The sequence below is a fragment of the Hipposideros armiger genome, unplaced genomic scaffold (genome assembly GCF_001890085.2).
Source record: "Hipposideros armiger isolate ML-2016 unplaced genomic scaffold, ASM189008v1 scaffold_53, whole genome shotgun sequence".
Classification (NCBI taxonomy): domain Eukaryota; kingdom Metazoa; phylum Chordata; class Mammalia; order Chiroptera; family Hipposideridae; genus Hipposideros; species Hipposideros armiger.
Window position 1 is genome coordinate 4,158,121 of NW_017731403.1, and position 26,500 is coordinate 4,184,620.

Consider the following 26,500-nt stretch of genomic DNA (forward strand, 5'->3'; position numbering starts at 1 on the left):
TTCAGTAGGTTAGGATGGGGGCCAAGAATCTGCATTTCTAACCAGCTCCCAAGTGATGCTGAGGTGGTTGTTCTGGGGACCACACTTTGAAAAGCACTGCTGTGGACAGATGGCCCCTTTCCTTACCCATAGGTGAGCCAGGCTGCACCAGAGAAGATGGTATTTAAATGAACAAGTGTCCACAGAGCAGCACATTCAATGCCCAGAAAATGGCCAGTGCTCTGTAGCTATTGAGGGCTGTGACAAAAACGAAAATGATCCTAGAATTGATAGCAACACTAAATTATAGATATTAAAAAACAAAGAAAGTTCACAGAGAAAAGCTACAGCTCGGTCTAGCATTACAAATATAATCCTAATTAACACTCATTTATAGGAATTACTTACCACTTAAGCCTAATTACCCTGCAGCACAATAACAACTGTGTATTCAAGTCAATAAACATCTATTGAGTGCCTATTAGTTCCTGGAGACATGGAGAGATGAGTCAGGCACAGCCCCAACTCTCGAGTAGGCATGAACGGGAATCTACAACTCAGCGACATGAGCTAAGGGGACACAGAGGCACACACAGGTGCTGAAAGCTCGTGGAAGCAGTTTTTTAACTCAGAGAGAGGGAGTTATGGACAGCTTCCTGAAGGGAGTGGTATGGAGCTGAGCCTTGAGGGATGGATGGATTCGTTCATTAACAAATATTTACGGATACCTACTATATGCCAGGTACTGGAGACACACTGATAAACCCAACAGAACAAATGCTCTGCTTTGAGTAGTACTTAAAAAACTGGAAGGGCATAGTCATTTGGCTGCCACACCAAAGGTCACAAAGCTCCATGGATATGGACCAAGATGAGTGAGGCACAATGTTATGTAAGGGAGCGGAAGTAAGAATAGTGGCTTAGAGCTCAGGTTTTCAAGTCACTGACCTGACATCAAATCCCAGGTTGGCCACTTACTGGTGGTGAAATCTGAGCCGAGTTATTCAATCAGTTTCCTCACGAGTTGCAGTGAGGATAATCGAATGGAGCTCCCAGAGGACTGGCACGATTAGTGGGATGGCTTATGATGCTAACTAAGTACCTTTACAGGGCCTGGCCCAAAGGGGATGGTTGAAAAAGCTGGCCACTATTTTCTCAAGGTATCTGATCCCTGCCAAATGTGTCACGATTGGGGAGTGCTGCCAATAGCCAGCCAGTCAACCCTGTTTTGTTTTTCCAACTAGTGATCAAGAGTCACTAAAGGTACACCTTGGGTGGCTGGGGCAGGGAGATACAGGGCCTGCTAGGGCTTCTGGAAGTTCTAAACCTCCTGAAAATATAACCAAAATTACATGTATGTTTGTCTATTTTGAGAAGAGGGTCCAGCACTTTCACTACTTTTCCAAAGGCTCTGAGAATTGATGAAATACTTTAGATACCAGAGTACTCACTCACCAAGACATCCATCCAGGCACATGCATTGGGGTAAGCAAAGCTTACTTGTTCGATTTTGAGATGCGAATGAGGAAAATGGTTAAATGATCAGGAATTTAGGGGAGACAGAAATAGGTATGAGAGGGAAGTGGGGGAAGTGAGAAAGGGCTGTACAACCTCTGGGGGCAGGTGTGCCTGAATGACTTAGAAGATGAGGGAACTCCAATATCCAGTTTTAAAAACCAGGAACTGTTTTTGATGCACTGAAAGCCCCCTCGCTATCACCCTTGATGTTCCAGCAGAAGCCTGTTACAGAGATGGCTGCTGTCACTGGGGGAAACTAAAGGGGAAGGGTGTACCCTTCCCTGGGGAGATTCTTGGCGGAGAAAAAGCAACAGGCAAAGTCTCAGAGTGGAGAACAGGAAGTCAACCAAAGAGAAACATATGCCCCAGGGAGGGGATGAACTCTGGGGAGGACCCCAGGACTTCTGCAGGACATGAGACTGGGATGGGAGCCTGCCTTACCTAGACCCTAAGAGCGTGGTGATCCTGGCTGTGGCCTGAGTTGCACAGAGCTGCTCTGTGGATACCTTTCATATCTGTGCTCTTGGGGTCAGGTGGAAAACAAACCAAAAAACAAACCAAAAAACATGTATTCTTGCTGTATGTGACTATAAAGAAGGGCCTTTTTAATAATCAAATAGCCCACATATGATCGGTGAGAGTATCCTTTCTTTATTTCATATTGGTGGCCAGGATAACGTAGCCACTTCGGGTACAGTCATTACATTAGAAAGCCTGTGTTCTGGGATGTTTCCCTGAGTTAAGCACAGCCCTCCGCCCTTCCATTTCCAGTGACTGCTTGCATTAGAGACAGCGCGGACCTGATTTCTGCCCAGAGGCGGGTCTTCTGATTGTCCAGGTTTTGCTAAGAAATAAAGCAGCCAGTAAGCAAAGGGCTATGGCCTCAAACGACTTCCAGGAAGTCTGTTCTAAAAATGCACAGGTCTTTCAAGGTTCAAAGTATCCTCCTTGGACGTTGCCTCTGTAATAGGGAAGTCCTTGGTAAATTGCTGTTTGTGGTCATTACATGTAGGAATGTAGATCATTGTCATTACAGACACAGGTTGAAATAAAATTAGGCTTTATTTGCTACTGCGTGTCTCTGAAACACTGAAACGCTTTCCAAATCCAGTAGCTCAGTGGGCTCTGCTGGAGAGGTGCCTGGGGACTCTGGAGTGGAGCTTGACCCAGTTCTCCATTTGGCTGAAGCAACGAATCAGCCTAATTAATTATTCAGAATGGCAATGACCTCAGCAGCCAGGGAGGACCCAGAGCACATGTCTATACTGACCCAAATGAGCGCTTCAGCTGTTCCTGCTGCACCCAGCCCCCACCCCGAATATCGGAAGCACGGTGAGCATTCGGGCAGAAAACAAGGGGCCTGGCCCTTTAGGGCCCTGAGCCCACTAGTAACATTTACTTAACGTTCCCCCTTTTCTATTTCTTTCAGACCAAGACTACCCTGCTGAAAAAGTAGAAATTTAATGTTCTCTGCTGACATGTTCTTTTGCAAAGAGGACATTCACAATAATAGCTAATATCCATGTAGTGCTCACAATGTGCCAGGCACTAAGGATTGATTATAGCCAAAGTACTGTCCAGGATAGCTATCTCCTTGCCTGCCTGCACGCCCCACTACTGCTGGGGCAGGAAGAGTGAGTGTGAGTGTGTGTGTGTGTGTGTGTGTGTGTGTGTGTGTGTGTGTACGTGCCAAATACCTTCTTTTACATATCTTATTTCATCAACTTAACACCCATAGGCAACATATGAAGTAGAAGTTATTTCTATTTAACAGATGTGGAAACTGAGGCACAGAGTGGTTGTTATGGCATAAACTATGTCCTCTCAGAATTCGTATGTTGAAACCCTAACCCACAATGTGGCTGTGTTTGGAGACAGGGCCTGTAAAGAGGTGATTAAGCTTAGATGAGGTCATAAAGGTGGGCCTAATCCAACAGGACTGCAGTCCTTGTAAGAAGAGGAACAGATACAAGGGGTGCCTGCACACAGAGAAAGGCCAAGTGAGGACACAGCTAGAAGGTGGCCATCTGCAACCCAAGGAAAGAGGCCATAGGGGAAACCAAATCTGCCAATACCTTGATCTTGGACTCCTAGCCTCCAGAACTGCGAGAAAATTAATTTTTGTTGTTAAAGCCACCTAATCTGTGGTAATTTGTTATGGCAGACTGAGTAGACTAATACAGTGGTATATAAACTTAAGGTAACCAGCTAATATATGGTGGAACTGGCATTCAGACCCAAGTTTATGGACTGACAAATTCCTATCACCATGTCATGCTGCCTCTGAGGAGTGCAATCATGCTGGTTTTCCTAGGGAAAGTGGGAGGCAGGTATACCTCACTCTGTACCTGGGGACATCACAGAGGACCTACAAATCCTCCCCAGACATGTAAGGCACATGTGCATGACTCCTCCACCCATAATATTAAGTACTCACCAGCTTGATCACACTGATACCAGAGGTCAAGGACACCTGGTCCCTTTCTAAAGTGGCCCTAGAGAACTCAAGGCCAGGAGCACACCGAGGAGAAAGAAATACCCCTGGAATGAGCAATGAGTACTTCAAAGCCCCCCAGGTCTAGATTTAGTGCTTCAGCTGGACCTCAGGTATATGGGAGCCTCCACTAATGAGCTCTGACGAGCACTGGATGCCCTTGTGCACACTGTCCACCAAGGGGGGGCCATCAGCTTTACTTCCTCCCTTCTTCCCTCCCTCCCCAACCCCCAACACCTGGTAACAGATCACTGAAGGTAAGCAGTCTCCATGGAGACAGAGGAAATACAACTGTCATCAAATGATGTCTGTGCTCTGGTCCACTGTCTGCCCATTGTCTATCGCACTGCTGTTCATACTGTGTCCTGGAATGGCTTGGTATTGTTAGGCTCACGGACAACCTCAGGGAGGGGCCAAGGCGCAGCCAGTGTGAGCCTCTTCAGCCAGAATCCTGCTCTTTCTCTTCCACAAAAGGCATTCTGCTGTTCAAGAAAGGCCAGTGCTCCACGGCAATGGCGAATCACTTACAATGCCTGGTGTACCAGTGACTCATTCATCTGCTGAGTAGGGAGACTCATCACCACATTATGAGCAATGTATATGACTTTAAAAATAAAAACCAGAACGTCCATTTATTAATTTGCAGACAGAAATGTTAAGTCTGACCGGATGCTCGGGTTGGCTAACAAAAAGATTAGTTCCCTGGAGGAAATCCACTCCTGTTTTTAATCACCAGCCCACTGCAGGCTGATGAGCAAAAATGCAAGCAGAGGAGCCCACTTCAGCAGTGGAATGGCCAGGATCCTCAGAGATTCATCACCAGTGTGACAGAGACAGGCCTCTGGGTACGCAAACGGTTAATTGTATTAGTCATTTCCTGCCCAGGAACCAGGCTGGCATTATGAGGCCTATTTTTATCAATGGAAAAGTTGAGTGGAAGTAGGTTCAAACCAAGAGACTTAGCCCAAATGCCTCAAATATCCCAGAACAAATGATGCGTACGTGCATATTTGTACATAAACTTGCAGGTAGCACCTTAGACATCTTCACCTATGATCATCATCATCTTACAGCAGGGACCATAGATTGAGTGCTTGCTCTGTGCTGAGTATTTTATATATAAAATTAGGAGCCTGGACTTGGTGGGGAAAGCCTGAGGGAGGGTGCTGACACTTACGGATCACTTTCCAAATACAACATGCTAAGCAACATGTGACACATGTTCCCACCACCCCACAAAGTATGAGCTCCATTTGTTATTTTATATACGAGACACGGAGGTTCAGAGAGCTTAGCTAAACTGCTCAAGGTCACACAATAAATAAGAAAGAAGCTAGAGTTTCATCTGAGGTTTAATACTCAAGGTAGATTCTTATCTTGATTTTACAGAAGAGGAAACAAGCTCAGTAAAGCTCAGCAAAGGAACACAACTGAGGACCAGCTGGGTCCTAAGCCTAGTCTTGATCCTACTATTCTTTGTTCTATGTTAGGTGTTCTATACACAGGAGCGCTCAATCCAAAGGAGGCTCTTTGAGACCAGGCCTGCTCTGTGGACCTTTGAAGGCCCACTACCCCAAAGAGGGCCCAGCACATACTTTGCGCTCGATAACTTTAGTGTCAAACGAAGAGCCTTGAGCTGGAGACAGACCAAGGGATGGTGGCAGGAGTGAGCCAAATCTGGTTGGGGGGCCTGGACCACCACTCCCTGGCTGTGTCCTTGGCAAGCTAATTGTCCCCAGTTTCTGCAACCCTGGATGGATAACCTTGCCCTTGCAGGCGCTGGTGAGGATTCAAGGGGGTGTGTGCTGAGCCCTGGTTGAGAGCCTGGCACAGACATTGTTACTATAGTAAAACGCATGTGGCCTGGAGGCTAAAACCAGAGCACCGGGTTTGAGTCCCAGATTCCCATTTAACTCCTGAGTGATGCAGGACAATTACCTGCCCTGTGCCTCAGCTTTCTAACCTGTGAAATGGAGACAACAGTAGCACTTCTGTCCGAAGAAACATTGGGAGCAACAAGTGGTATCGTGGGACCGGCCGGATGGCTCAGTTGGTTAGAGTGCGTGCTCTTAACAACAAGGTTGCTGGTTAGACTCCCGCATGGGATGGTGGGCTGCGCACCCGCCCCCCACTCCTGCAACTAGACTGCAAGTGGCTACTGGACTTGGAGCTGAGCTGCACCCTCCACAACTAAGATTGAAGGGCAACAACTTGACTTGGAGCTGATGGGTCCTGGAAAAACACAATGTTCCCATTCCCCAATTCCCCACCACTGTTCCCTTCCCCAATTCCCCAATAAAAAAATCTTAAAAAGAAACAAAGAAAAAACAAGTGGTATCATACATCAAATGTGCTTAGAATGGTACATGGTAAGCATTCAATGTGTGAAGTATTATTATGATTAGCTCTAAATTATTAACAAATGCTGATCTAAGCCACACCTAGTGATATCAAAGTCATATAAAAATATCCATTTAGCCAGCACTGGAGGGGAAGGTGCTAGGGTCAGGTCATGTGCCTCCAACTGCCTCCACTGTAAGACCCAAGAGCCAGTCCTTCCAGAGGGCTAATGGCTGCGCAGTGCACAATGCGATCCTTACTAGCTTACCAGGAGCTCCATCTTCATTATGGGGCAGGGCTCTGACACAGGCCTGCAGACTGGAGCCCACATTTCAGGGTCACGGGACACCTGGACCTAGGAGCAAGTTGAGCTCTTGCTATGTTTGCAGTCCTTCTATCTAGGTTTCCAGCTGGTTCCCGACTGACACTCTGGGCACCCAGCTGGACCCAGAATCCTGTCCTAGAGCTGAGCCTCCAAGAGGAGCTTTCTGCTAATTTCCTCTCTAGGTGTTGGTGGGATCAAGACGATTCATCATCATGATGTCCTTCCGACCCAACCCTGACTCTGAGCTTTAGGTCACCAAGATGCTTGTGTTACATTCGACGGACATGAAGCAGGCCCGTTGAGCCTTCGGGGAGTGTGATTTGGACCATTCTTGCACACATCTAAGCAATAGGCACAAGTATAGAACTCAGTATTTTGTTGACCTGTTCAAAAGTCAACAGCTTCCACAAAAGACTATTTCTTATGTAATGTGAAATGGTAGCTCTCTTATGAAGGGCGGGGGTGAAAAAGGGACTTTTTAAACACGACACCTGGCATGTCTGACCAGGGCACCTGTCAAATCCCCAATCACAGACCCTCCAGGACGGTCCCAGGCCACCGCAGCCCAAGGCCCAGGACAGCTCAGAGTTGCCACAAAGCATCTCAAGAATCATGAACTGACAGTAAATATAGAAATTTCTCCTGGTGGGACAATGAACATGTTACACAAAAGGGAACTTCCACTGCTGGAGATGTTCACACGCCAAGAAAAACCGAGTTTGTGGCAGTAAACATCAGATTCCCAGCCCACACTCTCAGAGCTTTAGAGCCTGTGCAAGTCCAGGCCAAGAAGCTAGGCTGGCAGGATCCCGCTTCTATTCCTGCAGAAGAGCAGCAGATGTCTTCACTGCTGGGAAATCATTCTTACGCCCGGAAAGTGTGAATGGCATTGTAGTTTCCCCCCTGCAGGAGTCTTGGAAAAGGCTGAAGGCAAGCTCTACAGTCCACATGGCTGATTCACACTACAGATTCTGTGTCTGCTGCTGTAAAGTTGAGAAATGTGATTTGCAGAGTAAGCATAGAGTAAAACCATAATGAATACCCAAGCTCTGAACATAAAGTAGGCCATTTTATTTTGCTGTGGAAAGCAAGATGGCCATGTGAGCTCAAGGGGGGATGCTAATCCAAGGAAAGCAGCAGAGGGAGTCAGGAGTCGAGTCAGGCTACACCCTCTGGGCTCGGGGCTGGGGAACTGAGGCAGCAGGGAACAGTAAGAGCTGTGTCACTGGGGAGAGATGGGGAGTTACACAGCCCAATCTCAACTAGTAACAAGTCTATTTATAACATGGGAATTCCAGTACTGAATAATCAAGAGTATCATTATTAACAAGTTAGCCATAGTATGCTCTGCAGGCAGTGTATGGGGTAATTCAGAACTAATTTGGTCATCTCCTCTAAAATGTGTCCAACAGATGACTCTATTAAGAATGGTGCCACTTGCGTCTTGAATAAAGCCCATCTTCTGGACAGCTCAAGTGCAAATATAGCCAATCCTCACTATTCGTGGATCCTGTATTTGCAAATTCAGGTACTCACTACAATCTATTTGTAACCCTAAAATTAACATGCGTGGAATTTTTGTGGTCACTCATGGACATTGAAAGCATGACAAAAATTTTGAGTTGCATGATGTGCACGTTCTCAGCTGATGCTGAACAAGGCAACGCGCTGCCATCTTGGATCCACTCTCATACTGTATATAAGTGTCCTTTTTTTGGTCTATTTAACTCCTTATTTTTTTTGCATTTTTGTGTGTTTTGTTGGTGACTTCGCTGTTTAAAATGGCCCCCAAGTGCAGTGCCGCAGGCCTCTCTAGTGTTCCTAAGTGCAGAAAGGCTGCGGCGTGCTGTACGCAGAAAACGTGTGTTAGATATGCTTTGTTCAGGCATGAGTTATAGGTGATGCTGATGAATCAACAGTGCACATTAAATAAGGCATCTTTAAACAGAAACACATATATAACAAGGTTATGTGTTGATCGGTTGATGAAAATTTTGTGACCCGAGGCTCATAGGAACCTAACTCTGTTTTTCTCCTAGGAGCAATGCTGCAGCATTTGCTAATTCAGGGTTGGCAGCACCTTTATAGGACTTTATAGAACTACTGCTAATAATGAGAATTGACTGTATTTGCCCTTCATCCCAAGCAAGGGGAAATGGAGGTGGACTTAATTACTCTTAAGCTTTTTATATCTTGGTGCAGCAGGGTGTAGGTGGGACTAGGAGCCATGAAACCTTGGTTTCTTGTCCTGGTGCTGCTACTAACTGGTGACTTTCAGGATGCCACCTGATTTATCTAGGCCTCATTTTCCTCATATGACAAATAAGAGAGGAGAAGGGGGGAATTAAGGGGGGAGAAGGGTTTGGGCTAAAGGACAGCTCAGAACATCCTCAACTATAAAATACTGTATTTTGCTGTGTATAATGCTCACTTTTTTGCCCAAATTTGTGAGGGAAAAACAAGGATGTGAATTATACTTGGGTAGTACTAATTCTGTATCTATATAGGTGTTTTTCTTTTATTTATGCTTATGAGTTAGAAGTATAACTCTAGAAATCAATAATAATGTCCGTATTTAAAATAATACCCAGGAATATGATAATCAGTTTTGTTGAACTTACAACGAACTTGCAACGATGAAGAGCTCTTGGCCTTCTATGATGTATAAATATAGTAAATTTGTTCCCGGTACATAAAATTTCTTATACTTTATATCTGTTCTTGTGTTTTGTAATTATTAGTTACATAAAATGTATGGTACCATGTTAAAAAATAAATGCTAAAATTCCTTTACAATACAAAAAACAAGTACCTAAATATAAACAAATAAAAATTTGAATTAAAAAATTAAAACAAAAGATTTTTTCCCTGAAAGTCTGGGCCAAAAACATGGGTGTGTATTATACACAGGAGTACATTATACACGGCAAAATATGGTACCTCTCCAACATTTTATCCCAACTCCTGCCCTCATCGGTCACTCGGCTCCAACCACACTGGCTTCCAGGCTGATCCCTCCTCCTCCTCCTCCTCCACGCAAGTGCTCACCTTGGGCTTTCCTCCTTATCTACCTGGTCCCCTCCCTCACCTCTCACCCTATGTTACCGTCTCAGGAATCCTTCCCTGACTATTAAAAGCTGCACCCTCCCAGCACTATCTAACTCTCTCCCCTGACTGATTTTCCTCTACAGCAAGTATTTTCACCTAAGGTACTTATATTTCACTTCTGTGTTTTGCTGTTTCTCTCTCTCTCCACATTGGAATTAAATTCCACGGAGGCAGGATTTAGTCTGCAGTACACTTGGCCCCTGAGCAGAGAACCTGACTGCTGTAAAGGTTAAATGAGTTCATACATGTAACCTCAGGCTTTGAGCGGTACATAGTGCCTTGTGAAAGTTAGCTCTAATTATCCCCATCATCGGGATTGATGGTGTTGTGTATTGTTGGCTTATAAGAAAGGCTGTACTGCACTACTCACCAAGAAACGAAAAATATGCAACTTTTTACATATTTTTATGTAAAGTGCCTGAGATGAACTTAGTGAGTTTGTAAAGCAGAAAGCCCTACAAAGACCTCAAGTAAAAGCACCGCTGTTACCCACCCTAAAGACAGCACCTGCGGTGTGCTAGTTCTCTAAGCTGACGACTCCTGGAAGTCTACGCCGTACTCTCACGGGAGAAGCATTTAACCACAGCACAGAGACGCAGAACACGCGGCTCTGGGGACCCGGAACCTGACCACCTTGTTTCACCAATGAGTAAAGCCACGTCCCAACAGCATTCCTCAGGGCTGCTGCTAACAAGAACGAGGTCTGCCTTGTGTGGAGTGGAGTGGGCACAGCAGGCCTGCCAGTGAGTGGGACGCCATCATTAAAGGGAACCCTGAGTAACCACCACTTACTGAAACGGTCCCTGACCACCTGGAACTTCCTGTGAACAGGAAGATGAAGTGAATACAAATATGTGCTCTTCCAAGACGTTAATAGCAAATTGGGAAGAAAGAAAAACTTTTAAGTAGTAGTTTTAAAGAATTTGCTTTACATCAGATATATTGAATTCTTAGGGTAGGAATATATGTACGCAGAGCTGAGATAGTAAAAAGGAGGACATTTTCATTTTCAGCCACAGACTAGAATAAAGGCTAAAAACCTAATCTCAGGGATGACAAGTATCTGAGAAGTAGGCATATCTCGGCTTTTATCTGACGACAGGCAGACTGAAGAGACCGCTTGTGGCGTCTCCTCACAAGCAGGTGCTGCCCCTGGCAAGCCTGTTTTAGTGATCTGTCAGTGGCTTTCCACTTGGCTCTTCTTCATCTGGAGGCTGGCAGTTCTTATCCTGTATTAGCTGAGCTGTGCTTCTCAAAACGCTAGAGGACGTGTTTCTATTTGAATGAAATAGCTTTGGCCCATTTCAACTTACGAGGTTGTTTCCCGTTCCAAATAGGTAATATACCTATGTCTCAAGCATATTCAGGTTTTATTTTGTGTTGGGTGAGGACACAAGGAAAGATGGCTAGAAGGGGCCTGAAGAAAACCCAGTATCCCCAGAAACTGGAAACTATTCTAAGAGCAAGCATGACTGATCAACCGTGGTGATCACACGAAATAACCAAGGACAGGAGGGACCCAGAGAGTGTTGGAAGGCAATGGATTCCCATAATTCCAAGAGGAGAAGTGACTGCAGACCGGATCTTGTCACAAAATCCTGAGGTGGAATGGGGCATTAAGGAAGTAAGCGGGGAGCAGAGGCAAGCCCTGACAGAGAGAGCCGGGGCACAGAAAGAAGCCCTGGGTGAGAAGAACGTGTTGGGATGGATCAGAAGGAAGGAGAGAGAGCTTCGTGTTATCCAGCATACACAGCTGGCAGCCTTGGCACCATGGCCCGGGTTCGTGTCCACACTGCTGACTTTTGCTGGCTCCCTCCATAGGCCAGGACTCCCAGGCCAGAAAGAGGCCAGAACAGCAACTGCTATTGCCTGGGGTTTATTACTGCCACCTGTGGCACAGCTGGGACGCTGTCCCTGTGAATGAACCTGAGGTAGTCTAGTGATGTGGGGCAGAGATTGCTGGCCCAAGTGCAAGGAGAAGCCTCATTCCAAAACCCATATCTCCTTTTCCTAAACTCCTACTCAATAGCTCATCTTTTAATGCTCTGTTATTCTCTGCATTAATCCCAGCTCCCCAATTAGCCTCTGAACCTTGTTTTCAGAGCTGAACTCAAAGCTTTTCTTGTTCTCTTTGCTTGACTAATGAAGTCCATCAAGGAGAAGTGACTTGCCCAAGGTGAGAAAGGGGTCTGGCTTCAACGAGTCCATCAGCACCATGCTACATAGCTATTCAGCACCACCACACACGTGTGTCTGCAGACTTCACACCTTTCATAGGGAGAGGTCCGTAAGGAGCTTTAGAGGAATAGGAAGGTGTCCCGCATATAATGCAATGCCAAAATATGCTGTGGACCACTGGGAAACTTACCTTCCTGTGTCAACACCCCGTCCCCATGTTAACTGTTTAATAAGTTAAAAAAAAAAAAAGAAAATTTTGGAAAAATGTTTTATAGGTGCTACATTATTTATCAGCAGTCTTATCCTTTGACACGAAGAGTGCTCTAATTCTGTTAAAGGCAGCAGGCCAGGGGCTACTGCAATCCCCCTTTTTGACTATCCTTATAACTCTACAAATCACTGCCAGCTTGGGGGAGAAGCGGCAGACCAAGGTAAGGAGCAAGCAAGCAACCGACAGTTTCCTGCAAAATGCGCAATTTTCAAGTTTGTTAATATTTACATAGACCTTTGGGGTAAGTTTTTTTTTTTTTAATTGGGGGCCGGTGTGTTTTTCCGGGACCCATCAGCTCCAAGTCGAGTAGTTGTTTCAATCTCGTGGAGGGTGCATCTCAGAGCCCATGTGGGGATCGAACCAACAACCTTGGTGTTATGAGCCTGTGCTCTAACCGACTGAGCTAACCGGCAGTACCCCCCCACCCTGCCCCCCTTTTTTTTTAAAGCTAGTAGAAGGCCTCTGGTGTCTAAAAGCCCAAATCTCTTTAACCAGGACTCTGGAGGCTGAGACCAGACTGGGCTTCTACCATGGGTACTAGGAAAGGAAGACCTGCGTTACTGAACATCTTTATCCAGTCATCCACTGACAGACACTTAGGTAGTCAATTAAAATTATTAATGTGTTATTGCCTAGTGAACTGATCTCCAACATTGCCTTCAACATGAAGCCCATGAAATTCCATGTCAGTTGCCAAGTAATTTCTACCTTCTTTAATTCCAGTAACATTGTAACTGTCATTCTTAAAAGAGATTACCATTTTTCTCTGCTGTATTATTCTCTTTAGCTCCCCTTCCCAGTCAGGGTGATCTCATATTACCTTCCATGTAATAGCTGTTGAATACACATATGCCAAATGAATGGCTGGATGAATCCAAGAAAACTGTTGAGAGCTGTCACTCTAGGTCTCAGTTTAGAAACTGAAACTATGGGATCCTGCCTGTGAAAACGATTTCCTCATAAGTAGCAGAGCCAGGAGCAGAGGAAGAACTCGGGCTCTGATCTCTGTGGTTTCACACTGCGGAGATTTTAAATAGGAGTGCTAGCAGAGAGGGGATGGTGTGGCTCAGCTAAAATGGCTTAGAGTCGGAGTTATTCTAATAGTGCTACAGGAGGAACCATCATTTCTCTATACATTTTAATAACTGCAAATAAAGAAGACGTGTGCATTACAACCTCAATATTGGTGTTGGTATTAAGGTCTCAGTCAGCAGCCCCAAGGGAACAGGCCTAATATCTGTTGGTAATTTTCCAGGCAGCCTTGAAATGCGAGCTTCAGGGTGCCCAGGTCTTGGCCAGATGGCCTTTTCTGGAGGACCCAGCCCTGCTAGACGAATGCACCGCGGCTGCTCCTGCCGGAGGCCGCCCTGTTCTGCGACCATTCACGGCCCAGAATTCTCTGTCGGATCCACCAGGCTCACACATCTGCTGCTCCCGCATTCTCAGGATGCCCATCTCTGTCACTGCTGCTGGCTGCTGCCCATCACCTCACCTGTTTCCTGCTGCCTTCCTTCAGGGGAAGAGGGATATCTGCCTTTGCTTAATTAGCCTTCCCAGGCATTGGCCACCACAGGACGCAGCTGCCAACAGATGGATTACAATGCATCTCATTTCAACAGCACCCTTCAAAACCCTGGGGCTCCCATGGCTGCCGGTTCCTGGACTGCTCATTCAGGCAAGAGTAGTGACCAGAGGTTAATAAGGAAAGAAAGCCGTGATTCTGCCAGGAACACAGCATTATGTTTGGCTGTGTTGGCAAATAAAGAGAGGAAAAACAGTTTTACAAACCTAAGAGCTGTCCTCTGAGCTAGGAGGCAAATAAGCATCCAAGGCCAATGGCTCGGTGATCAGGAGGCAGTGAGGGTCAGCTCTGCTTGGTGGAAAGCCATGCTGGACCAGGGGCAGGAGGCCTGGCTTTGGGTCCTGCTCTTCTAAGACCAGCGATGCGTTCCTAGGCAGATCGCATTGCCTGTCTGTGCTCCTTCCACTTCTTCTAAGGCTTGAATGAGACGGTCCTTCTTTTCTCTTTGTGAATGTCAACCTGAAAGCCATGTATAAGAGGATGGAGTGCATTCTTCCGGGACGTGGTATGTGCGTCACTGGCTCCGTGCCGTGGTTTCTTGATGCAACTGTGTTAAGAATCATGCTCTTCACTAAGGGCATTCGAATGATTTGAATGATTGAACGATTGAACGATTGAAACGTGAGAATGACATTTGTCGCAGATTATATGTCCCAAAGACAGCCACAATAAAGCCTCCCATCCTACATGCTCTCTGCAATGTGACCTTGCCACTCTCCCTCAAGAGATGGTGTCCATGTCTCCACCCTTGGTCTGAGCTGTGAGCTCTGAACAACAGAATATGGCCAAAGTCATGTGGTACCATTTCTAGGAACAAACAGCCTTGTCTCACCTGGTGGCTTCAAATTCCTGCTCCTTGGAAGCCAGATACCACATGAGAAGTACACCTGCCTACTCAGAGACCATCACTGTGAGACGCTCAAGCCCTATGGAGAGGCCCTGGAGGGTGAGATGCCACATGAAGACAGAGGCTAAGGAGCACTGTGTCGCTAGGTACATGAGTGAAAAAGCCAGCCCCAGCTGTCCCCATGTGGATCAGAAAGGAACTGCACGCTTGAACCCTTCCAAAATTCCACAAAATCATGAGCAAAATAAATGGTGGTATTAAGCTACCAGGTTTTGCTGTGGCTTGTTACGTAGTACATAGGGTTAGACAACAGAAACAATGTTATCTGCACTATTGGACAAATAAGGATGGGCCTTATCTTAATAGATCTGTTCCTAAAAGCATTTGCTGAAAATGAACACAAAAGTCCGTATAAAATTATTTTCAAATTTTCTGCACTTACATTTACAGAAAGGGGGAGAATCACTAAATTCTGTTGCAATGCAAGTGCACTCATTAGCTTAGGCATCATCTCCTTTGGGGAAACCTCATGAGCCACCCCTTACTCCCAGCCAGGGTAGATGCGCTTGCTTGGCACAGCCTCCATTCATGACACAAGAGCTCAGCATTTAGTACAGTGCACTGAATTTGCCCCTTGAAGCAGGGGACATATCTCTTCCCCTTTGTAATAGGAATAACAGTAATGGCTAATGCATGAAGAACGCTTATTGTGTGGCAGAGCAGTTCTAAGCACTTGACATATACCTTATCAATTCACCTCATGTTTACAGTAGCCCTGTGAGGTAGGTACTATCATTATCCTCACTCTACAGAGGAGGAAACTGAGGTACAGAGAGGCTATGTGACTTGCCCATGGCTGAGCAACTTACATAGCTAGTAAGTAGCAGAGCCTGGCTTTAAACCCACACAGTCTGGGTCCAGAGTCCATTACATCACACAGCCTCTCCTTTAGCATTGGGCACTCCAATAAATATTTTTGATGCAACTAATGAATCTACAAGAGAAATTGAATCCAAACTTCTCACACAGATCAGGATTTCTGAAAGAAAAAAGCCTGTGCCACATGAATAAAAATCAATTATAAGAACTACATGGAGGCATAAAATCCCATATAAATGCTAAGTAATGATAATGAATTTGCTACACAGACTAGAAATAAATCCGAATGAGAAAAGATACTCCCTTTCCCTTCCGGTTTATCTATTAGTGCTAATCTAGTCAATAGTCGCTAATATAATTACTTCATGAAAATCTATGCTAATAGGAACACCAAGGGAAGGCACAGATAAAGCTCACAGATGAATATTAGAATCTCATGCTCATTCACCATTCATTTCAGAAAGTTCCTCTACCAAACCTACTTATCCACTGATTTGTATCATCTCCTTACCCTTTCTCTCCATCTGAGGGAGGTTATAAACAAGAGAGTAAGGAGACAAACAAAGCTTTCACAAAATCCAGTGTCTGGATAAACACATCTGTGAGCAGTTGAGGACTGGTTGCAAATGGCCATAAAAGAACTGGAAGGTTTGTGTAGAAAGACTACGTCTACTTCCCAGCAGAAGATACACGCAAATGATGCCTCGTTTATCAGGTTTCTAACTCTTAAGTGTTGCTACTCAAGGTGCCGCCTGTAGATCAGCAGCCGCAGCATCACCTGAGAACTTAATATAATAAAAACGCAGTCCCTCGTCCTGCCCCAGAACAACTGAATTTTCCAACATGTGCAGGAAAGTTCGGAAGCAACTGCAAAGGACGGGGCCACGTGAGTCTGGATGATGGCGAGCAGAAAGTGGGAGTCTGTCCTGGAGCAGTGAGGTTCCCATTCCCTCGTCATGCCTGCCTGCAACATCTCTGCTGCCTCTACCCGAATACCCAGGCAGCCAGACTGACCTGACGGCTTAGGGAAGCAATGATGGGGAGCGGGCGGGCAGGACACTTTCCTCGTCCAGGAGTCAAAAGCTTCTGTGTTCTCGCCCCGGTTCCACCAGTTACTAGCTGTGTGATTATTTAACCTAGTCAAAGCATCCGCTTTTTAATCTATAATATGGGGGAGATAAGAATGAAGCCGGGCGTTTGCAGGAAAACTGCATGGAAGTGCTTGTGCGCAGGGCACGGGCGGAGTGTGTGCTCAGAAAAGGCAGCCAGCAGCCCGCCTCTAGCCCTGGAGAGGACTCCGCAGGAAATTATTCTCTCTTTCCTTCTCCAGATCTGACAACAGAGCAGGCTGAACCATCTCATCTCCAGATGCCATAGATCAGAATGACTACATTCCATTTTGAATCTTAAAATCTCTCGGAACCAGAAGTGACTTCTGAGATGACATTGAACAGATACGGAAACCCAGCCAATTCAATGCTTGGGGTAATATAACCTCCCTTACCCAGTTTCTTTATGATGGATTTCAAAGACCACTGTTCTAAATGCAGTTCTAAAACCCTCTCCTCATAAATATCCTGAAAATGATTTGTTATTCACTGAAGGAAGATAGGATGGGGTGGTCAGAGGCTCAGGAGACCCACTTTTGAATGCCATCTCCTCTGCTAACTAATTGAGTGGCCCTAGGAATTATTTACTCAAACTTTCTAGGACTTGCTTTTCTTCATCTGTAAAGGAGGCCTGTTAGATCATCTCTGTTGTCACTTTCAGCTATAAGCAATTCATATTCCAAACGAAGTGTAGCTTTTGCCAATTTCTTTAACGATGTGATTTTCAATATTGTCCACAAGGTGGCAGAACATCTCCTTTACAGAAGTCCAAACAGCGTGAACCAAAGGATGGAAAAGAGCTCTTAAGGAATTAGTACATATTTTCCAAAGCATTAAGATTTTTACAATAATTACAAAATTTTATTTTAGTGTTGATTATTCTAAGCAAGTATTTGGCCAGCAATGTGCCACATGCCATGAGAAAAGGAAAGTGTTATAGAGCTAAATTTGGATTTTAAGGTATTAAAATAGGATGCGCACTGGGGCAGACCGTAAAATAATGGAAATTTAGAGATGCAAGCTAGCTGACCATCCAAATATGGCAAGGAGTTGCCTTCTTGACAAATGAAGCATGAGGGTCAATTATCTACAGAAGGTTTGAACATACAGAAAATTTTAAAACATGGAAAATTGACACAAAATAGACAAAGAAAAAATGATTAAACTATTTAAGATTATAATAATGAATAAAGTTTCAAATTTAAAAATGCATAGTGATGAAAAACAATGTGGTATCCTGAATTATATCCTGGAACAGAAAAAGGACCTTAGAAGAAAAACTGATAAAATCAGAATAAGTGTTAAGTTTGGTACCAATGTTAATTTCTTAGTTTTGACAAATGAACTATGGTTATGTAAGGTAGGATCTTAAGGGAAGCTGGATGAAGGATAAGAACTCTCTGTACTATCCTTGCAACTATTCTGTAAATCTAAAATTATTCCAAAATGAAGTTTTTATTCTAAAAAATGCATAGAAAAATGAGAGGAAAAAATAGCCAAGAATGGTCAGAAATACAGTTTTGTAAAAAAAGTCCTGTCTCGATGCTAATTTAAGAAGGAGGAATTTTAAACTAGGAGGTAGCAGCTCACATGCAATAAAACAAAGATGAATAAATAAAAATGACAAAGCCGAGAGTAAAGTGGGCAGTGGACAAAGGGGTGTATTCCAGGATATTACTGATGGAATTATATGCTACTGTAGTCTTTCTGAAAAGCAATTTTGCAATAAGTGACAGAAGCCATAATCTGATAGCCTTTGACCTGGTAATATCAGTTTTAGCAACCTATATCAAAGCAATAACTTAAAAGAAAAAAAGTCGCCTATTTTTATGAAGTGGCAGCTCTGCTCTGCTATACTGGGTGCCTCAACAGATTACAGTGCTATGAATTACATGGAAAAGTATAATGGAATTAAGAATGACAGACCTGAGAATTGTGGAAAGGAATACGTGAAATAATTTTTAAAGAGCAAACGTAGTATCCTAGATTTGGTCCTGGAACAGAAAAAGGATATTAGTGACAAAAATGGGAAAATGTGGAAAAGTCTACAGTTTAGTTAATAATATGGTATCAATATTAGCTTCTTACCATGATTGTGCCAATGTTGTGAAGATGTTATTATTATTATTAAGGAAAGCTGGGTGAAGGGTATATGGGAACACAATCTTTGCTACTCTTTTATAAATCTATTATCATTTTAAAACAACAAGTTAAAATAGCTCAGAATTATACACAAACTCACACATATTGCTATCAACTACAAAAATATTGTATAAAAAATTAGGTAGGCTTGAAATACATTTTCAGAATTATAAAACTACTTTGCTCTTTGGGGGGTGGGGTAGGCAGAGGGAAGGGGAGAGAGAGAGGGAGGCTGTATGTGTGCCGTTATGTGGTCATTTTATGTTCCCACTGCTCCTTAGAGGTGTCATTGAACAAATGATTATCAAGGAGCCCAGACTCAGAGTGGCTGGAGAGGATCTGTAAGTATCCATATCCTGATAGTCTAAAAATGATTTTTAGTTTTTTAGCATGTAAGTCTCCTTTCGGTAGTAAGGACGACATTTTCCACAATAATCTTTTCAGTAATCATTCCTCAGGGACTATATTTAGAATTTCATGACACATGAAATTAAATTTTTTTTTTTCTTAAAAAAGGATGCTTTTTGCTTATTTTGGGAGACACTCAGTTCCCTGTTCCATGGCAGGGAATGCAAACAATGTAAAGGATTATCTAAAAAAGTAACGTCTAGGGAGCTTGAACATTTGGAAAATCCTTGGTCTTGCCACTTGTCTCTTCTTATGTATCCTAGCAGCATTAAATTGGTGAGGAGTGACTAAGAGGGCAGATGGGAGAGGAGAAGGTGGTGGTGATGGTGGGACTCCTCCAAAGTGGCTTCATTAAAGTCAGTTCTCAACTCACTGACTTCTTCAAAATTTGTAAAAAAGAACTGCATTCAGGGCTGTTGGATCTTGAGATAGTTGTAATGCTGAAAGAAATCTTAGCTTTCTCCATGGGGCTTCCCTTGGCCCACTTCCACTAGGAGGTGGCGTGACCATGCAACCTGAGGAGGAGCACAGCAAAACACCTCAATTTCCTCAAAGGGACGTCAACTCGACGACCTGCATGGTGGTTCGAGAGGGCATAGATCTGCCCATCACCATCCATACAGATGATCTCCACTTCAATCCCAGCTTTCTCCTGTTCCGGGCCCAGCCTTTATCATAAAACTAGTTGGAATTATACTACTGATGGGTAGTCTGAAAAAAAGCTGTCTCCATTCCACTTCTAGAGTGTAGCCTTACCTCTGCCTCAAGTTCAAGGCAGAAAGCTGGTCCACACTGTCATAATCTTCCACTGATTTCCTGGAAATGAATTTTGCTTGGGTGTTTGTCCTTTGCTTCCAATGAGTAATGCAATGAAATACCAACTGGAATACCCAAATTCTCTTTATCTAAAAATATCTGGAATATTGCTGAGGACCCTGATCACAGTATTTGCTGGTGGTCCCTCAGTGAAGTTCCAAGTGACACTTTTCTCTGGACAGCCTAGTGAGCACAGGAGCCACACAGCCTGGATTCAAATTCTGACTCTACTACTTATTAGCCGCCGAACTTTCTATGCCTCAGTTTCCTCATCTGCAATGGAGATAATGATACTTGGCCCACTGAATTTTTGTCAGGATAAGCGTCAACAGAAATAAAGTCTTCAGGACGATGCCTGGCAAAAAGTTAGCACTCAAATATTATTTATTATAATTATTTTATAACGAAGCACTAGAAAAACCATTACATTCTATAAGGAACTGCGGTGCTCCTGCCTTATACACAGTGTGACTGATTCATATAAAGTAGGGTTCGGAAGCCCTTTCCCCCGTCAACAGGACTGGAGTCCTCAATAGTGACAGACGTTCTGTGACACGGGGGACCTTCAGAATCTAGGGTGGGCGGGGTAGTTAGAAGCAGGTGTACTTTGCAAAAGTCCCTTCAAGGTTCTCAGTCGCCCTTCCATGGGTTTGTGCCATTCACCCTCAATGGAAACACACAGAGGCACCGATTATTCCCTCATATTTTCTGCTCCTTTTAAAGAAGGCATTTGTTCTCATAAGTCTTCTCAGGTCTTTTGTGGAACAAAATTGGATATAAAATAAATAATGCAATACACGTACTTAGTTTAGAATTAAGTATAGCTTTAGTAACTTATGACAAAGCTAAGCCTATTTATTAACATGCACGAATTCATAACAGGTACTGGAATGGACACACGCTGGCCACAGAAAGGTGGCAGATGAAGAATTCAGTAAGCAGTACAACCAGGACGAAGCACCGACTTAGGTAATATTTCACCCAGGCCTCCTATTCCTGGTACCAGTTCCATCTCCATTCAGGCATCGCCCTCCCGGCCCACTCTTGTCAATTTCACACATTGGCTTTACTGACATCACCGCCCCAGCCCTTATGGGTAGAGAAAGATACTGCGGCTGCTCACCCCTCTTCCTCCATCCTGTACTGACACCCCTTGTAAAAACATCTGGTAGCAAAGCAAATTTTATTCACAACCCACCTTCCTGCTGTTCTGCATCCCTTCCTTGCCATAGAATTCATCTTTAAAGGCCACCATGAGAGCCACAGCCCAACGACTTGTTCAGAACACTGCTGGCTCTAGAGTGGCTTTCATCTGATCAGGCTTTGCTTAGAATAAAGCTGAGCAGACCAGAAGCAGCGGAGATTTCAACTGCACGTCCTGAGAGTCTTACAGAACCAATGGCAATATGGCAGTTTGTGGCAATGGAGCTAAGGTTTTGAACCTGAGTGATGTAACTACTACTAAGGGAACTCATTTGCTGCTTTATTTATAGACAGAGATCGGCTTTGGGACTCAGAAAAAATACCAAGAACCAGCTTCATTATTTGCAAATGCAAATTTAATACGCAAAATGAAAATGCATAGCCCCTTGTTTAAAAAGCAGGAAAAAAATGAAAAAAGTGTTAAAACATGAAACTATTCCCTTTCTTCTTGCTTCTCTTTCTTGACTTGTTATGGTGTTTTTTAACTTGTTATTTAATGTCATGCTCCCTCAGGCATGGGGATACTTGCAGGGCACGTGCAGACCATCACAGGTACCAAGGGGTCCCGCCCATCCTACAGATCATCAGCTTCTGGGCTCCCCTTCCCATCAGCCGCTGGACAAATGCACCATGCCCTGGTCGGGGGTGGGAAAATTGAGTCTGGAATCCTTCATTCTCGTGGATTCATCCCCCTCACCAATCCACAGCAGATGGGTGTCCCTCAAGTTTATTGCAACATCTGTGCTAGGACATGCTAGGTATCTAGATTAGGGGTAGATGGGCCTCATCCCCACTGAGTCACCCACTGAACACCCCAGGTGCTGTCAGCCTGGGCTGCACAGGCCACTACTCTGACTATTCAAAGTAGTGGAGCTTGTGTGCCCAGCACCAATCCTCCCCATGCTTACACCCAAGCCCCTACAGGGGTGGAAGGCTGAATGGGGACAGGGCCTGGGGTCTGGCTGGGCCTGGGGTGTCATGAAGCCAGGGAATGGGCAACCAAGAACCTTCCAGGGACATAGGAGGTGACAGAACAGTGCATAAGCCAAGTCTCCAATCCCCTGGTGTATACTCAATTGCCCCACTAGGCTTTACTTATAAAACTCAAAGTCAAAGATAAAATTATTAAGAAATTCAAGACGGCGACTGCACAGCATTAAACCTTGGGCCTGGGGACCTGATTCTCAGCAACTGCATGACCGCATGCCCACAACGCCAGCCTTGCTGGTACCCCACCAGAAGCCCAGAAGCACAGGTTCACTCTCACTCTCCATCACGAAACATGCCTGTGTTTATGACGGGGATGGCAAAGAGGTTTTACCTTGCATAGGTGTGAGACTGCCCTGGAGGAGACGGGGGTGAGGGATCTTGTACCACCTGTTCAGCTCTGCAAGGCAGAGCCTGGCTTACCTTACAGCCTTCTGAAACCCATTCCATCAAACAATAATTTTAACTTATTACATTGTGCAAAGAATTAATGTGCTGAGATACAGGCCGAGTCGTGATGATTACAGAAATCTTCCCAAACCTACCTTGGCCTAGGGATTTACTGTAAGAGTCAGGGAGATTAGGAAAGAGAGAGGATTGAGGGATAATAATAAGTGGATTTGGGTAGATGGTTTGTAAAATCTGGGCCATTATTCAAAGTCATTACTTTGATCCAAGACTATAACCTGGTTGCTGACAGCACGTTTCTTACAAACCTTGGCTTCTGGGTCGCTGTTGATGCTACAAGAATCGTCATCATCAGCGTGTGGGGCATTTCTAGAAAGAAAAACAGAAAACTGGACTTAGAATTCTATCGCAAACTCTGGTGGCACCAAGTCACACATCACGGCCGGTCCTTCCAATGCCCTACCTGAGTTTCAAAGATGCATAGCGTAGTGTTGCTCCTTCAAACTCCTTTAGACTGGGGTCTGGGTGAACTGTGGCCGCATGCAAATCCTAGAGGAAAATAGTTGCCTGTTAATGGAGAATGGGGGAGGGCCCACGACATGGCCTCAAGTGTCATGGGAGAGAAAAGTCCTCCCGGCCCGAGGCAGAGAGTGCACGTGAGCTTAGACAGAAAAAGGCATGCAAGGGCTGCTGGATGCTGACTGGTGCAAGTGCCGCTGCTTACAAGACAACAGGCAACCTGGGGCCATCAGCTTGAAGTCATTCACAAGTAAAAAAAAAGGCAACATGTGTGTGTGAGCTGGGCTGCCCTAGCAAGAAGCCCCGTCACTCTGTCCCTGCGGAATGCATGATGGTTACGAAGAAGAAACAGATACAGCCACAGCCATGCAAAAAGAACGGAATATTAAATGGTCTAAAAGCTGACAATATACTTGCCTTCCAAACGTCACTATTAATCTTTCCCCCATTCAGAACAGCAAAATCACTCCATGGCTGTTTCTAGACATATAATTATTCACACAGGAAAAAAGCACATTGATTTTTAAAAAGAAAAAAAGAAAAGGGAAAGAAAAAAGAAAAACAAAACACAAGACACTGTTGTTAGCATTGATATTCACAGGATGGGTTAGGAAACAAATTCACTCTAAACGCGACTTGAAGCTCACTCTCTCTAGATCTCGATTGTAAAGACTAGGCAGGAGGAAAGAGATGGCGCTTTACTTACCAAAGCAAAAGACTGAACATCATTAACAGAGAAGTTATTTTCTAAATGTGGTCTTAAAAGCAAACCAAATGCTTCCAAATATTAAATGCCTAGCATGCCTAGCAATTCCACAGAAACCAGTTTCTCGCCTATTAACCGAACAGAACTGTTTTCTTGAGGTCGGGGTAGAATTGGGGATGATAACTTGTCAAGGTGCTGGTTTGGAAACTGAGGAATGTCCATGGTTATGGGCATAAAACACTGAGGGGTCAAATTATTTTCTCTTAAAAGAAAAAAAGGGCTATAAAGGGGAAAGACAGTTAATAAGGAACACAGCCTGACATCATCTTGCTGAGATTTAACCTAGCAAAAAATAGCCCTGAATAATCTAATGTAAATTCCTCCAATTCATAAAAAGCTCTACTTCCTTGCTCACAAATTAATATCTGGCCACAAAATGACTTTCTAAACATAATTACAGAACAAAGCACGAAACCTTGCCTTGTTGGTAGAACTCTTACAATAGATCTTTGAATTTAAACAACTTTATTCACCTCAGGCAACAAGGAAACGTTTTTTATTTTCTACCAGATTGAGTGAATAGTCAAATATTTTTCATGTAAGATTTGGGGAAATAACATTAATAAAACTCAGGGACACGCTTATGAATTCGTTGTACTGACTTATCAGGAAAAATCTCTTTTCTCAGATAATAAATTAGTAATATAAACTTTTCCAATAAATAACTTTCAAAGTTCTTTGAAAATGAGAAGGGAACATTGACCATCACTTTTGCTCACAACATTAATACAATTTTTGGAATAACTCAAAGCAGAAGCAGCTAAGTTCAAAGGTCCCATGTGTTAAAAGACGCATGCATCTAACTCGGTAGGACCCTATGAGCACAAAGTCACTGTAAATTTAGGCCCTTTATCGCTCTTGCACAGCTGGTGCCATTGTTGCATTTTTTTTTTTTTGGACTAGGCACCTGAACTGCAGTTTTCTCAAAATAAAATAAAACTTACGCGACTGTATTTATTTATTGAAAATAATTTCGTTTATTGAGTAAAAGAGCAGAAATGCTGCCCAGCCGCCGACCTCTCTCCCTATTCCATCCCCAAAGGCAGTGTTCAGTTTTCACTCAGGAGTAAATTAATCATATAGGAGAGTCTTAACCTGTTAGCTGAGGGGACCTGTGAAGCCGCTGAAATAAGTGTGGGGTTTTGTGCATGTGTGCTTTCCTGGGGAGCTGATCCCCAACTTTTCTCATATTTTCAGAGGGGCCAGTGACCAAAAAAGGCTTAGAGTCACCATTGTAGGAGTATTAATAAGTACTCAGGATAAGGACCTGAAATATCAACTAGAAAATAAAATTTTAAGCTAAAGTTTCTTTTAAAAAAATCCTATTTAGCCCCAAATCATCATCACTGTTTCCATGTGAGCAATAGTTGGTTTTCGTTTAAGTTGAATTTGAAAAAGGATTTTTAGATAATGAATTAGGAAGACCAAGGTAATTGTGTGTTTGTGGAGAAATTTTTTTTTTAAAGGGTGGGTATTTGATAAAAGAAATCTGAAATCAGAAATTATACTTAAAAGACACTGTGTTGGGGCTGGACAGCGTCAAAAAAGGAATTTAAAAAAAAAACAAGTATTCAGAAAAATCTTTAGCATTTAATAAAACAGTTCTCTCTAAGAGTATATGGCTTTAAAATTTTTTTATGTATTTACTCTTTGGACAAAGGGGTCCCTATAATGTAAAAGTTGATTATAGTTCTAAGACTACATGAATCTAGCTCTTAGGCTATGGAGACATGAGTCAGCTGGCAAACTTCCAACAATCACTTTTTATAGATTTAAATAAACAAAGGCCCTATACAGTGATTTTGTGAAAACTTAAAATAACACAGGCACTCCTAAAGAAATCCTTTACACAAAAATCAAGTAAGGAAAAATGGAAACTAACATTTTATGTTACGATTAGGTCAAAGGCCTTTTTTCCCCCCTTCTATATTTAAAAATACTCATTTAAAAAATTTTCCACTCCAATAAGTGACTACAGTTTTCTTTTTTAGATTGAGGACAATGAAAGACAAAAACAATTTGTTTTAAATTTTAAGAATTACATATTCTATCTATTTTTTTTTATTTAAGGAGAGAGAATACAACATTTTTGTTAATACATTAAAAAAAATAAAAGAAAAGCAACAACCCAACAAAGCTTCTTTGGTTCTACAGAAAGGCTGTAGCCACCCCAGTCTGTAGTCTGCTAGTGGGAGTGAGAGATGAACGAAGAGAGAAAGAGGTAAAGGCAGGTGGGGCAATACGCCTCAGGAAAGACATAGACCCAAGATAGGGAACAAGGGTAGTAAAGGAAGAACAGAGACATCTTCCATGAGCAACGGCCTCCCAACTGATAATCTTTTGGGCAATGCAGCCAAAGCCCTGCATAGCTGAATTGTTTCTGGTGCCAGAATTATATATAGCTGGGAATATGCTCTCCTGGTGCTTGCCTTGACCTTGCCCAGGCAGCACCCCTGCCCAATTATAGTGCTCATGCTCAGTTCTGGAACACCCCTGGAACCTTAGCTCCTCAGAGGCAGTGTCTGCAGGGATTGAGCCGGTGCCTGGAGCATGGCGCCCTTCATGACCACACAGCAGAAGCTGTTGAGGGTGCACCCACTAAAGGAATTCAATTGTATAAC

General features: G+C 43.8%; 1 protein-coding gene across 19 annotated transcripts in view; it reads right to left on the minus strand.

Annotated features, from left to right (window-relative positions):
• Positions 1-26,500, minus strand: part of APBB2 (amyloid beta precursor protein binding family B member 2) — a 360,720-nt gene that overhangs the window by 76,620 nt on the left and 257,600 nt on the right. For 14 of the 19 annotated variants that reach the window (XM_019640761.1, XM_019640765.1, XM_019640763.1 and 11 more), the window contains 3 exons: positions 23,531-23,593; positions 23,058-23,143; positions 22,903-22,963 (listed from right to left, as the gene is read on the minus strand). In XM_019640761.1, the coding sequence (XP_019496306.1) occupies positions 22,903-22,963; positions 23,058-23,143; positions 23,531-23,593 (210 nt within the window). The remainder of the gene's footprint in view (positions 1-22,902; positions 22,964-23,057; positions 23,144-23,530; positions 23,594-26,500) is intronic. The other 5 variants (XM_019640770.1, XM_019640769.1, XM_019640767.1 and 2 more) reach the window with 1 other exon arrangement.